At 38.6% G+C, this 14143-nt stretch overlaps 1 protein-coding gene across 1 annotated transcript in view; it reads right to left on the minus strand.

The window, feature by feature from the left end:
• The window catches only part of LOC128579077 (putative ankyrin repeat domain-containing protein 19), a 75049-nt gene that overhangs the window by 16869 nt on the left and 44037 nt on the right, over window positions 1-14143 (minus strand). Inside the window, exons 10-11 of the mRNA XM_053581354.1 lie at window positions 11896-11989; window positions 9729-9799 (exon numbers count right to left, since the gene is read on the minus strand). Of these exons, the coding sequence (XP_053437329.1) occupies window positions 9729-9799; window positions 11896-11989 (165 nt within the window). The remainder of the gene's footprint in view (window positions 1-9728; window positions 9800-11895; window positions 11990-14143) is intronic.

Genomic DNA, 14143 nt, shown 5'->3' on the forward strand with positions numbered 1-14143 from the left:
TTTATTGCAGCCCAATTCCAATTGCTAAGTCATGGAAAAAGCCCAAGTGCCCATCGATGCATGAATGGAGTAATAAACTGTGGTATATGTACACCATGGAATATTATGCAGCCTTAAAGAAAGATGGAGACTTTACCTCTTTCATGTTTACGTGGATGGAGGTGGAACATGTTCTTCTTAGTAAAGTATCTCAAGAATGGAAGAAAAAATATCCAATGTACTCAGCCTACTATGAAACTAATTTTTGGCTTTCATATGAAAGCTATATCCCAGTTATAGCCTAAGAATATGGGGAATGGGGAGAGGCAGGGGAAGGAGGGGGGAAGATGGGCGGAGGGAGGGTGATAGGTGGGACTACACCTGTGGTGCATCTCACAAGGGTACTTGTGAAATTTAGTAAATGTAGAATGTAATTGTCTTAACACAATAACAAAGAAAATGCCAGGAAGGCTATGTTAACCAGTCTAATGAAAATGTGTCAAACTGTTCATAAAACCAATGTATGGTGCCCCATGATCACACTAATGTACACAGCTATGATTTAGTATTAATAACAAAAATTAAAAAACAATAAAAAATAATAAAATAAAAAAAATCATTTACAAAAAAATAAAATAAAAAGTGAAGGATGAAAACAGAGAAGACATTTCTTAGAATCTCCTAAAGTGTTCTGCACACTTTCTTGTACATTTTCTTTTCTATACATTATACTAATGAACATAAAAATCATGATGAAGATGGTGACCCTCAGTTCTGTTTTCTGTTCATTGTAGGAGGTAAGAGTAAAATGGTGAATAAATGTGATTAACGAAACATACAAAATTGGAAAATCAGAATGGACCAGACAACTGACAAAGGAAAAAGCAGCAGTGGGAAGGGAACCATCTACCTCGTTTGGAACTTGAACTTTTTCTTTTTGGAAGGTGAGAGTTCTACCGGCCTTCCTCATTCTGATTTGTTTACATAATTTGCTCTATTGTTTGCTTCATAAACACATATGCTTTTGATGATCTGTCTCTAGGTGGTGGGGAGAAATACACATTTTCTGATTCAGGTTTCATGATTTATACTTCTTAGATTTGCTGAACTCATCTAATGCCTCACAAACATGTTCAGCATGTACTGTTTTTCCTTCATCATAAGTGCCCATAGCAGCAGAAGCAGTGTGCCCTTTTGCTTGAATGAGGCACACTTCATTTCTTTGCTGTTATCAAGTTACAAATTTTGCATCACTAGACTGAAGCACAGTTCTGATATCTATTTTCACATTAATGGTTTTGGGGTTCCCATTTCCTGCCACTTCTCTACGGAGACAGCTTTCAGCATAAGCTCCCACAAAGAAAGAATGATAATAGTCAGAACAAACCCAATAAAGCTGTGAGCATGGCCATTTTCTTGTCTGGCATAAAAGTTGGACAAGTATTTTCCCTGCTATTCTGAACTCTCAGTCCATCTTTTCCCCGGGCCTAGAAGTCTGGAAGTCTAACCCCTGCAGAGCTCAGAGTTTCTGGTGGTTCTTTGTTAGGGCTGGGCATTGTATGGGCCATGGGACAGGCACGCTAAAAATGTGACATGAGAAGAAGTGGAGAGATACAAGGGGTGGAGGACTGGCCCAGTGCCACCAAGTACATAGTAGCGGCTGCCAGAGGCTTGGGGACCTATGTGGTGGAAAAGCAGCAGTGATGGTACCCTGCTCCCTCCATGGTAAAATTTTGGGAAGCCATCTCACCACTTCTATGGACCACTAGAGGGACCCCAACCTCGCCCCACAGCGGTACCAGAGGAGAAGTCTGGCTGTGTGAGAGCTGCATTCTCTGAGGGAGTAAAACACACACTGAGTCAACCCCCAGCTTGGAGCAGACTCAGGGAAAACATGACCCAGTTTCCAATGAGCACCAAAGGGTGTCAGGATTCAGCTCCCTTTGTGTGCTGGTGGCAGAATGCAACGGCCTGGTTAAGGAATCATTGACTCCCCTTTGAATTTGGAAGGTGCAGAACCCTGGCACATTTGCTCATTGGAGGGAACTCGGCAACAGACCCTCTGGATTAACATTGACTGCTCGTGGCAGATGTGAAAAGTGGGGAAGGAGTTCCAACCTCCCTGCACTAACTCATTTGCTGGGTAGGCCTTTCTGACTCCATGGAGTACCAGAACAAGTCATATTTGAACTGCCAGTGGACCCCTGTTGTCTGCTTGTTGGAGACATTTTCAACTCTCCCACATGAACAGCGATTCTGCTGCCCAGGACAATTAGTTTAGAACTCCTGACCTGGGCTGGCTACCTGGGGATGCTCCAAGGTTGAACCCTGGTAGGGTTGAAATGGGAGAGACTGATTCTCCTCTTCAAGTTGTTGCTGCTTGGGGGTGTGGTGTCTTAGTTGCTTTTATCTCTCCCCAGCTAAGATTTCAGACAAAAGCCATTGATTCCCTAGGAATGGATAAAGGCTGGCTGAATACAAAACAGAGCCACCTAGCCCCATCACACCTACCATGTCCCCAGACTCTCAGGATGCACGATGGAAAGAGACCTTTGTAAAGCTGTAGGGAAAAAAGCCACAGTCTCTAGTTCCAACTTTTTCATAAAGGGATGGTGAACTACAACTCAGGGATCCCTCAAACCATTTTCACTTTAGCAGCTTCTCCAGGCAAAATGTGAAAAATAACCATTGGCTGGTGTGGCGCCTGTGGCTCAAGGACAAGTATATGCAGTATATGCTGGCTCCATGTACTGGAGGTGGCAGGTTCAAAACTGGCCATGGGCAAAAACTGCAAAAAAAAAAAAAAAAATCTTTGGGCAGAACCAGTGGAAATACTCTGGTAATATGAATACTCAGAGTAGATTAAAAACCCCATGGAATGACAAAAAAGACACAATAGAATATGCCATTCATAAACAAATGGTTGAAATGTCAGAAAAGGAATTCACAATATGGATGGCAAATAAGATTAATAGAATGGAATGAAAGTTGGAATTAGAAATACAAGGAGTAGTTCAAAAGTTGTCTCAAGAAATCAATGAATTCAAAGACAAAATATACAATGATTTAGACATAAGGAGGACAAAAAATGAAGACCTCAATGAACTGAGAAATACAGTAGAATCCCTCAGTAATACAGTGAAGCAGGCAGAAGGAAGGATCTCCAAAGTTGAATAGAAAGCTTTTGAAGGCTCTAAAACACTCAAAGAGGCAGAGAAGTAGAGAGCAAAAATGGATCACTTGGTGAGAGGGTTGTGGGACCAGTTCAGAAGACCAAACATTCACCTAATGGGAATTCCTGAAGGAGAAGGGGATAATTCCAAATTATATCCTCTACTCCAAGATATAACGGAGGATAATTTGCCAAGCATGACAAAAGATACAGAAATTCAGATAGTAGATAGTGTCAGAACACCAGCACAACTCAATCCAAATAAAGCATCTTCTGGACATGTTGTAATTAACTATACCCAAGTAAACATGAAGGAGAGAATTCTGCAAGCAGCCAGACATAACAAAAGTATAACCTACAAGAGGAAGAATATTAGAATGACTGTAGATATCTCTGTTGAAAATTTTCAAGCCACAAGAGGATGGTCATTCACCTTCAATCTCTGAAAAGAAAAGAACTTTCAGCCCAGGATCCTGTATCCAGCTAAACTGAGTTTCATTGTGATGGAGGAATCAAATACCTCACCTGCATACACATGTGGAAGAAATTTGCCATAACTAAGCCAGCTATCCAGGAAATTCTCAGACTCATCCTCCATCATGATCAGCTTAATGGTCTACCACTAAAGTAAATTCACCCAGAAAATGAATAAAACCTAATATCCTCAATGGTGAAATGATTGAAAATATCCACTGTGGGGGAGGAGGCAAGATGGCTGATTGGAACCAGATTTCCACAGAGGCACCCATCCAGAAGGAGAGTTAAAGGACAGAAGTTTAGAAGTAAGCTGATGGTTTAGAGCTGAGCCAAGAGGGAAGACTAAAGAGCACATATCAAAGCATCCCTTCCACAAGCAAGCAAGCAGAGTTCATAGCTCTTCCTATTTTATCCCATGGGAGAGACACTCTATAAACCAGAACTCCTTCCCAAGAGAGGACTCACTAGTGTGCCATGGCACTCTCCCTCCAGGCATAAAACTGAACATAGACTCTACCTGCAATTCTGAACTTCCAGCACTCCCCTCCACTCTCATGCTGTGGTCTGGAAGCCTGTCCCCCATGGAGTCCATATTCTTGGGCATTTTCTCGAGAAGTGTGGACAGGGTGTGGGCTGTTACAAGTCTGTGCTGAAATGGAGGCATGGGTGGAAACTGGGGACTGTGGATCATGGGAGCCATATAGGAGAGAGAGAGATGGCATTCCACATGGCAGCCCAGCAGCTGCAGTGGTGGGATCAATAGGGCTCATGCCCCTGGTGATGTTTTGGAGAAACATTTTCCACCTCTCTTAGCAAGCAGAGGCAGCTGGGCCTTTGCTCTGGTGGCGGCCATGGGTGAAACAGATGTGGGATGGACACACAGGCCCCCTGAGCAAAGGATATGCGTGAGGTGATACCTGCCTTGGAGTGGCATGGCAGGAACAGAGAATAGAATCCACGTGCATGCAGAGACGGCACACTCCTAGGGCAGAGCTGAGTCAGAAATGCTACATTTGTGAGCCCAAGATGCAAGTGTTCCCCAGGAGCTTAGCCGGGACAAAAGCAGGCAGGGCAACAGCATCAGCCCATGGAAGGGCTGAAACTGAGAGTCATTTATGAGCACTAAGTGAACCCGCCCCAACATAGAGTGCAGTGTAGTCAGAGATGCCAGCTACATGAGTATAGGTGCAGCAGCAACAACACAGGGTGGGACTGAGCCATAGTTTCTGTGAACTCAAATAGTGCCTGGCCAATAGAGCAATAAAGCCAGGACAAAATGCAAATTCTGTGAGAATTGAGTTGTCTCAAGAATTCAATGAATTCAAAGACAAATCAACAAAGTTTTGACACATTGAGGCAAGAATTTGAAGCCTTCAAAGATCTGAGAAATACAGTAGAATCCCTCAGTAACAGAATGGAGCAGGCAGAAGAAAGGATTTCTGACAATGAAGACAAAGCTTTTGAATGCTTCCAAATGCTCAACGTGGAAGAGAAAGGGAGAGCAAAAATGGATCATTCTCTCAGAGAGGTCTGGGACACTTCAAAGCAAACTAACATTTGCCTTATAGGAATTCCTGAAGGGGATGAGGTTGCTTTGAAAGCCCCAAGATGCTCTTCTGCAAGAGATAATCGAGGAGAACTTACCAAACATGGCAAGAGATTCTGAAATGAAGAAAGAAGACAGTTTCAGAACCCCAGCATGACTCAACCCAAATATAGCATCACCCAGACACATAATAATTAACTTTGCCAAAATTAACATGAAGGAGAAAATTCTGCAACCAGCCAGATGTAAGACAGCCATAACCTACAAGGGGGAAAATATTCGAATGACTTCAGATCTCTCTACTGAAACTTTTCAAGCTAGAAGAGGATGGTCATCAACTTTTAACCTCCTAACACAAAATAACTTTCAACCCAGGATCCTGTATCCAGCTAAACTGAGGTTCATTTATGATGGAGAAGTTAAATACTTTAATGACATTCACATGTTGAAGAAATTTTCCATAAAGAAACCACCTCTCCAGGATATTCTCAATCCTATCCTCTATAGTGACCAGCACAATCCTCTACCAGCAAAGTCAACTCACTCAGAAACTTTTGATCAAAATCCAACTTCCACTGTTGCAAAAGGATTAAAAATGCCTACTGGACTTTAAAAAAATTGATGCCCAAAATACTACCAGGCTTATCAATATTCTCAATTAATGTGAATGGCTAAAATTGTCCTCTACAGAGGCACAGTTTTGCTGACTGGATATACAAATTTAAGTCAGATATCTGTTGCATATAAGAATCTCAATTTACCTTAAGTGATAAATATAGACTCAGGGTGAAGGGATGGTCATCTATAATGCAGGCAACGCTCAATAGCCAAGACATTACTCAGAAATAAAGACAAAGCAGTAGCAATCAGCCTACCAGACTTCAGTCTATACTATAAATCTATAGTGATCAAAACAGCATGATAGTGGCACAAAAATACCAAGGTAAATGTATAGAACAGAATAGAGAACCAAGAGATTAAGCTGGGCACTTACTATCATTTGATCTTTGATAAGCGTATCAAAAACATAAACAGGGAAAACATTCCCTATTCAACAAATGGTACTGGGTGAATTGGCTGGCGACTTGTAGAAGACTGAAACAGGACCCTCATCTTTCACCATTAACAAAAATTGATTCTCATTGGATAAACGGTTTAAACTTAAGACAAAAAAATATAAAAATACTATTAGCGGGGACAGGGAAAACACTTGAAAAAATTGGCCTGGAAGAATATGCTATGAGGAGGACCCCAGTCCCCAGGCAATTGAAGTAACACCAAAAATATATTACAGGGATCTGATAAAACGAAAAAACATCTGCACAGCAAAGAACAAAGTAAGTAAAGCAAGCACACGGTCCTCAGAATGGGAGAAGATTTTTTCAGGTTATGTTTCCAACAACGATTTGATAATTAGATTAAACAGAAAACCTAAATTAATTAGTAAGGTAAGAACTATTGATCACATTTCATTTTAGGCAAGAGAATTGAACAGAAGCTTCTCTGAAGAAAATAGGCGCATGGCCTACAGACACATGAAAAACTGCTCATCATCTTTAATCATCAGAGAAATACAAATCAAAACCACTTTGAGACATCATCTAACTCCAGGAAAGTAGCCCACATCACAAAATCACAAAACTACAGATTTTGGTGTGGATGTGGACAGAAGGGAACATTTCTGCACTGCTGGTGGGAATGCAGTCTAATATGTCCCTTTTAGAAAGAGGTTTGGAGAACACTTAGGATATTAAAAGTAGACCTACCATTTGATCCTGCTATGCCTCTGCTAGGAATAAATCCAGATGACCAATCATCATTTTAAAACAAACATATTTGCACCAGAATGTTTATTACAGCACAGTTCATGATTGCCCAGTCATGAAAGAAGCGTAAGTGCCCATAGCCCCTGAATGAAGTAACAAATTGTGGTATATGTATACCATGGAATATTGTGCAGCCATAAAAAGATGGAGACTTTGCCCCTTTTATGTTCACATGATGGAGTTTGAACATATTTTTCTTAGTAACATATCTCAAGAATCTAAGAAAAACTATACTCAGTACTGTTATGAAACAAATATATAATCCTCCATACTTTTACATGAATGATGAATCACAACTATAGCCCAGAATGAAAGAGGGAAGACGGGGGAGAATAGGGGAAGGGGGAAGCTGTGTGAAGAGAAGGTAAACAGTGGGACATCACCTATAGTGCATATCACAAGGGTATATGTCAAATCTTTTAAGAGTAGAGTATAAATATCTTAACACAACAAATAATTAAGTAAGGTGAACCCTATGTTAACTGGTTTGATGTAAGCATTCCAAATTATGTCTAAAATCAGCACCTTGTACCCCATAAAAGGAGTAATGTACAGTCATGATTCAATAAAAAAATGATATAAAAATAAGAACTTCATAAAAAAAAAACTCTCAGTGTCCCTTCATTTCGACAATAACTTCTGACTTCCTTGCTTGTTTTTGTGTTTGTATTATCTTCACATTTCTACTCACCTGTGTCAAATGCATGCCGAGTGTCCGTGTGCATTGTTAGCATTTTTACAGTATACCTTTTTCTTTCATTTAAATGAACTTTAGGAGGTGAGTAGAGATTATACTTCAGGAACACAAAGTAGGCATGAGATGGGACATATTTTTGTGACTGAGGCCTTTTTATTGAGAAAATGCCTCAAACACTAAAGAGTGGACACTCCAGGTACATCTTTCCCCTCACAGTCTGGTATACTGTTTGTTACATTAGATGGTGAATTTTCAGAACTTTGCTCCTTCCTTACACTAACTCAACTAAAGGACAAGCAGGAATTTTGTATTATTCACAGTTTTAACCAGAACTCTGTTTCAACTCATTTCTCAGGTGTTTTTATTTACTTCCCCATTCCACTTTGCCTTGTTTGATGCACAGTTGCTTATACTTTTGAACGCAAGGAAGTTCTGAATGTACAGATACATTCTATCAGTTCTCATTCATTCCTAGTCAGGAGACATGTTTCCATATGCAAACATGTGTAGTACCCATTCAAAGAACCCCTAAAGGCCCCTGTCTCATCCTGAGTTCCCTGCACATCTAAACCCCCTCTTGGGTTAATTCCCAAAACAGGTTTCAGAATAGAACAGGAAGTTCCCTTAGTGCCCAAAGATTCCTAGACACAGGTAAAACAATGGTGCGACTTACCACAACCCCCTAGCAATGGCTAAACAATGATGGAAAGCTTACTCGAGTAAAATTTCCCAATCCAAGTTTATCCCCATGCCAGCTGCCAGAATGCAACCCCCTGACTCACTGTAACCAGTGCCAAACCCCTGACTCACTGTAACCCCACCCTTGTGAAAACCGACATGCTTTTGGCCCCCTAAGCCAACTCTGTAACCCCGCCCCTGAGCTAACCACCTGCCTGTTTTTGGTTGGCTTGCCACATAGCACAAAATCGGTATAAAAATCAGCTTGATCCTCGCCTTGGGGCCGTTTGCCCTTTGGACAAAAACAGGCCTGCGCGGGTGTAATAAATCACTATCTGATTTATACCTAGAGTGGGTATACCTGAGTCTTTCTTCAGGTAGCATGAGTACAACACATGCACTATTAACGTGCTTATTTCCGTTCTGTGTTTAAAAATTGATAACTGAAACCTGGGAAATCTTACATTATCACAAGACAAAATCAGTAGCAATCAGAAAGAAAAGTCAATTCTCAAATGTGAATTTAAATGATATAGCACAATATGACAGTGCTATTTTCTGAAACAGACTGTCGGCTTAAGCCCACATTTAATATTTTCTTTTTTTTTTTTGGCCGGGGCTGGGTTTGAACCCACCACCTCTGGCATATGGGACCGGCGCCCTACTCCTTGAGCCACAGGCGCCGCCCCACATTTAATATTTTCTAATGTCCTCATAAGACAGTGAGTGAAGGAACCTTGGTACCGTTTAATAATTTCCTGAAGCTATGTCAGTTACAACTTGCTGCCGTACCCTCACATCAAAGTCCCTTTCTTCAAGGTCGGATTTCCTACATAGGCACAGTCTAATGACCTAATTCCCTCTCTCAGCACACACGCTGAACTGAGTTAGAGGCCACAAGGTGGAAGAAACACTCTACCTGGCACGACTGATGTGCAGTATAAAAACTACATTACGGTTTGGTACAATTGGGAATAATGACTCTTTGAACATGAGTCCAACTCAGTGGTCATCATGATGAAATTGCTCGTAATTTCTCTTGCTTAGTAATATGATTCTGTACTTGGCATTACCGTCCTTATCATGTAAGGTTACAAAACTGAAGAGCCAGAAAAACACCAAAATCGTCTGCCTGGATTCCAAGGACAAAGATTAGCTGTAAGTCACTCTTTACTTTAGGAAGGTTTAAGTTTTATAACTAGTTAAAAAAAACTGTTTAAAATTAAATATTAGCTAACCACATATGAATTCTAAAATGCCATTCCAGTAGGAAATGTCCCTTGGACTACGTCACATCATTCATGGAAAGAAAACAACATTAAACCAGGAATTTAAATTTAAATTTGTTGATACCTGTGGCTGGTTATTTTCACTTCCTTTAGGTTCTTCTTCCTCTTTCACTGATTTTGATAAAATTTTGTGTCCTGTAAATTTCATATATTAAGTTAAATGACATTGCTTAGAATGATGTGATAAAATCTCTCAGCTTTATAAAAATGTATACAAACCTAAATTTATTTTTATCTTATAAATTGAGAGTTTAGATGAACTTAAGTCTTTAGCAAACTATATACCTCTTTAAAAATTACTCCTAATCATCTAATACTTGAAAAACCACTCAGAAGGGGCTGCTAGATGTCACCAGGTAGAAGGCATACGAAGATCACAGATTCACTCACAAATTCTTCCATACAACATAAATGACAAAGCCATCATAAACAAAGAAAATTTTATCAATCCAGAAAAACATATCAAGTAACCTATGTACTCCTGTCTACCTCCTATTAGAACCTTCAACGCGTTGCACATGTTAATCATCAAGTTGTTGTTACTTTTTATACCTTCATCAGTGTATGCCTGGTGATATATATGTGAAATGCTTTCTGCTCATATGCTGACAATCTTCTTTCTTTTTTTTTTTTTTTTTTTACACAGATTGCTACGTGAGGACTCCATTCATTATGGCTCTTTCCCTGGATAAACAGGCATATCCTCCCTCAGTAAGGCCTCAATACTCTAAGGATTTCTCCTTTGCAACTTCCCCACCTCAACTGTAAGTTATTTATTTCCATTTCTATTCCCCAGATCTCAAGGCTCACAATATTCCATAGCATCACTGGCAAACAGTTTTTACCTATTTTACTTGATAATTATGGAATGCAGTTAAAGGAAAATGAATAAGATGCATCAAGGTTGGCATTTCCAGAGCTCATGTGTTAGCTGAGAAGGAAAGGGTGAGATGAGCAAGGTGAAAAGTTGGAGAGGCCAAGAAAAAATGAGAGCAGGACGGGATGGAGCACCCTGCGGCCTACAGATTAGGTGTACACTGTATCCTCTAGCTTTCCCATCTTAATATGTCTTCCTCCACTCATTCAAAAGCCTTGTAAGATACATCTAAGTAATTATGCATATTCACTCTAAATATGACATATTTATAAAAAAGGAAACAAATTGATTCACCTCATCATTGTAACATATTAACTAATTTTTACATTTAAAAATCAGTGTCATATTCATTGAAAATATTAAGAAAAGTCATGGAATGGGCTCTATAAATTTATGGTTTTTGACTATATTTTCTGTGGGGATATTACATTAATCTGATTTTAGAAAACACCTATTTTAATAAAGAATATTTTTAAAAATGACCAGTGTTTTTATATTCAAGTTAATCTATTTTTATGAATTAATATACATATAGCACATATCTCTGATGCCTAACACTTACAGGAGGAGAAATGCATTGCTGCTATAGCCCCACAGATTCACCATTACCCACAATTCTTTTTTTCTCCCAAAATGTTCCTTGAATATCCAGACTGGAGAATTCAAACAGAAATAGTTTCAAATACTGGATCCTATCCTTCCAAATTCCATGTTATAATTCTAGCACACTCTCTTGCTTCCAGTGATCTCTGTGGCAGAAGTAATCTTAATCTTCTGTGTAAATGCAAATTTCTTGAATCGATACAAGAGCATTCTCTCAGTTTTCTTCATCGTTAACTGCAACATTACGGGTATAACTTATTCCTTCCCTCTTTCCCTGCTCATGAACCTTTTTTTTGGATCTCTCGTCACCATTCTTTTCAGGGATCATTTATGCCACTTATTTCCTCTTCAATTAGTAGTAATAGTTCATATCTATAATTTGGAATTGTTCACTTTTTTCTTTATCCCATCTGGCTAGGAACATGTTCAGAAATACATGTAAAAGCAAAATAATGCCCTCCTTTGATCCTTCTGTTGGAAATGTTCTCCAATAGCTCTTCCTATATATTTCTCTACAGGGATGTCTATAGTCTTGTTACTTAGTGTGGTCCAAGAACCCGCAGCATTGGAGTCACCTGAGAACATATTAGAAACACAGAGTCCCGAGGGAGCAGTAGCTCGACCCTGTAATCCCAGCACTCTGGGAGGCGAAGGCAGGTGGATGCTTGTGCTCTGGAGTTTAGGACTAGCCTGAGCAAGAATAAAATCCCATCTGTAAAAATTGTCTTTTACAGGAAAATACAATTCTTACCTTCTACTTGTGCATTTACTCTGTTTTTTTCTTCTTGATTGGCATCCTGAGATGAATGACTAAGATCCTTCTCTGAAAGAGTCTCTGAAATACTCTGTTAAAGTTAATATCAATATGAGTTAAATTAAAAATAATAAGTTACATCAATATTTGCTAATCATTTTCTTCAAAAACAACTGAATTTTTTTTGGTAAAAGCAATTACATATAAAACTAAGAGAAACATGTATTGAAAGCCAAAACACTTCAATACAGAACTTCATATATGCTTCTAGCTCAAGCTCAACTTTTATGTGCATATCGGTGTGTAAACACAGCATGAAAGGCCAAAATGAATCATATTCACAAAAAACATGAACTCGTGCATGTTTCAACATGGAACAAGATTGAAAATAACCGATTACTTTGTACTCACCACAAGGAATAAGAGAACTTTTTTTTTAAAACAAAATACACTTGCTCTAATACTTACCGATTAAACACATAAAATATTTCTTAATGGAATTTTAGCATGAAAATTTGACACACAGAATTCTAATAAACTTTGTATATGTCATATTGGGCATAAACTGAACATTCATTTTTATTTCATATTAACATAAGTGTACCTAAACAGAACATTTCTGAAGCTGCTTTATTTAGGTAAACAAAAGGTTAGAAAAATCTAAAATATGTTTTGTAGAGTTTTTACTTATGATTGAATAAAAGGATACCGCAGTTAAAAATAACTGTTTTGTCATGTTTAAATAAAATCAAACAAACACTAGATATAGTATGTAACTTTTTACTAACAAAAAGCAAATTCGGAACTATAGAAAACCTCGATATAAAAGAATACAAACATTTATTTTTGAAGCATCTAAGGTATCCCAGACATGTATTTGCACATTTTCATTTCTATGCATTATAATGATAAAAATAAAATGGACTGATGATGATGATGATGACTACCCTACTTTCTGCTTCCTGGTGTTAACAGGATGTTTAGAGTAAAAAATGATACATATGTGATCCATTGCTTTCTTTCCTATCTTTCTCCCACAATTTCACATGGCTGGCTCCTTCTCATCCTTTAGCTGATAGCTTGAAAATCACACTCAGAAAGATCTTTCCTGACTATAGATTTCCACCCCAGTCCTTTCCGCATTAACTGCAATCTTCCTCTATATTGTCTAACCTGATATTCTCTGTTTTCTCTATATGAAGCCCCCATAGTAAGTCAGAATTTTTGGCTGTTTGGCTTTCTGTTGATACTACAATATTTATATGAAGCCCACATAGTAAGTCGGATTTTTTGGCTGTTTGGCTTTCTATTGATACTACAATACCGTAAGTCATCCTATTGTACATTCAATGTCTAACTACTTAGCACATAATTAGTACTCATAGTACCAGATACTACTTCGGAGGCTGAGGCAAGGGGATCACTTAAGCCCAAGAGTTTGAGGTTGCTGTGAGCTATGACACCACAGCACTCCACCCAGGGCACAGAATGAGATTCTATCTCTCTCTCTATATATATATATTTTTTTTCAAGGTCAAACATGTACAAATGTCATTGGGAAGGTCGTAAGCACAAAATCACTATTCTTACAGGATATCTGCCACAATAGTCTCCCAAAACTTATTATACCCCAAATTAGAAAGGCTCATGCCAGTTCTAACTTACTTAACTTTCCATTTTTCCTTGACACTACTGTCTGAAGGATTTTTTTTAAAAAAGAACTACTTCCCATATTTATTAAATCATTAAATAAAACTGTGAACATTTCTTGCATTTGCATGCATACTTTTCAGACTATAAAAATGTTTCCAGATTTCATACTATATTTGTTCATTACACATACCTAAGAGGTTGATATTAGTGCCATGTCTATGAATTAGGTCACAGACATTAAAAATTAATTAATTAATTTTCCTCAGTTTCCACAGAAAGTGAAAGATCCAGAATAACATGTCTTTTGACATCCATTTGATGCTGGTGCTGCTGCCCAACCACTGCTTCCAAGAGGTCAGCCTTTCCCATGTCTTCCTACCTGAGCTCTGCTTCCGAATAAATTGTCAGTATTTCATACCTACAGTGTATCAGAAGCATGGCTGCCACAAAAGTATTCTATGTGTTCTATTTTAGAAAATGATTTTTGTTTATTAAAACTCCACTAAATCAAATTGTTACTATTACAGCCCAACATGTTCACTTACTCCCCATGATTTTTTTTTTTTTTCTCTTAAAATGTTCCTTGATGATC

This window comes from Nycticebus coucang, chromosome Y (genome assembly GCF_027406575.1).
Source record: "Nycticebus coucang isolate mNycCou1 chromosome Y, mNycCou1.pri, whole genome shotgun sequence".
NCBI classification, from domain to species: domain Eukaryota; kingdom Metazoa; phylum Chordata; class Mammalia; order Primates; family Lorisidae; genus Nycticebus; species Nycticebus coucang.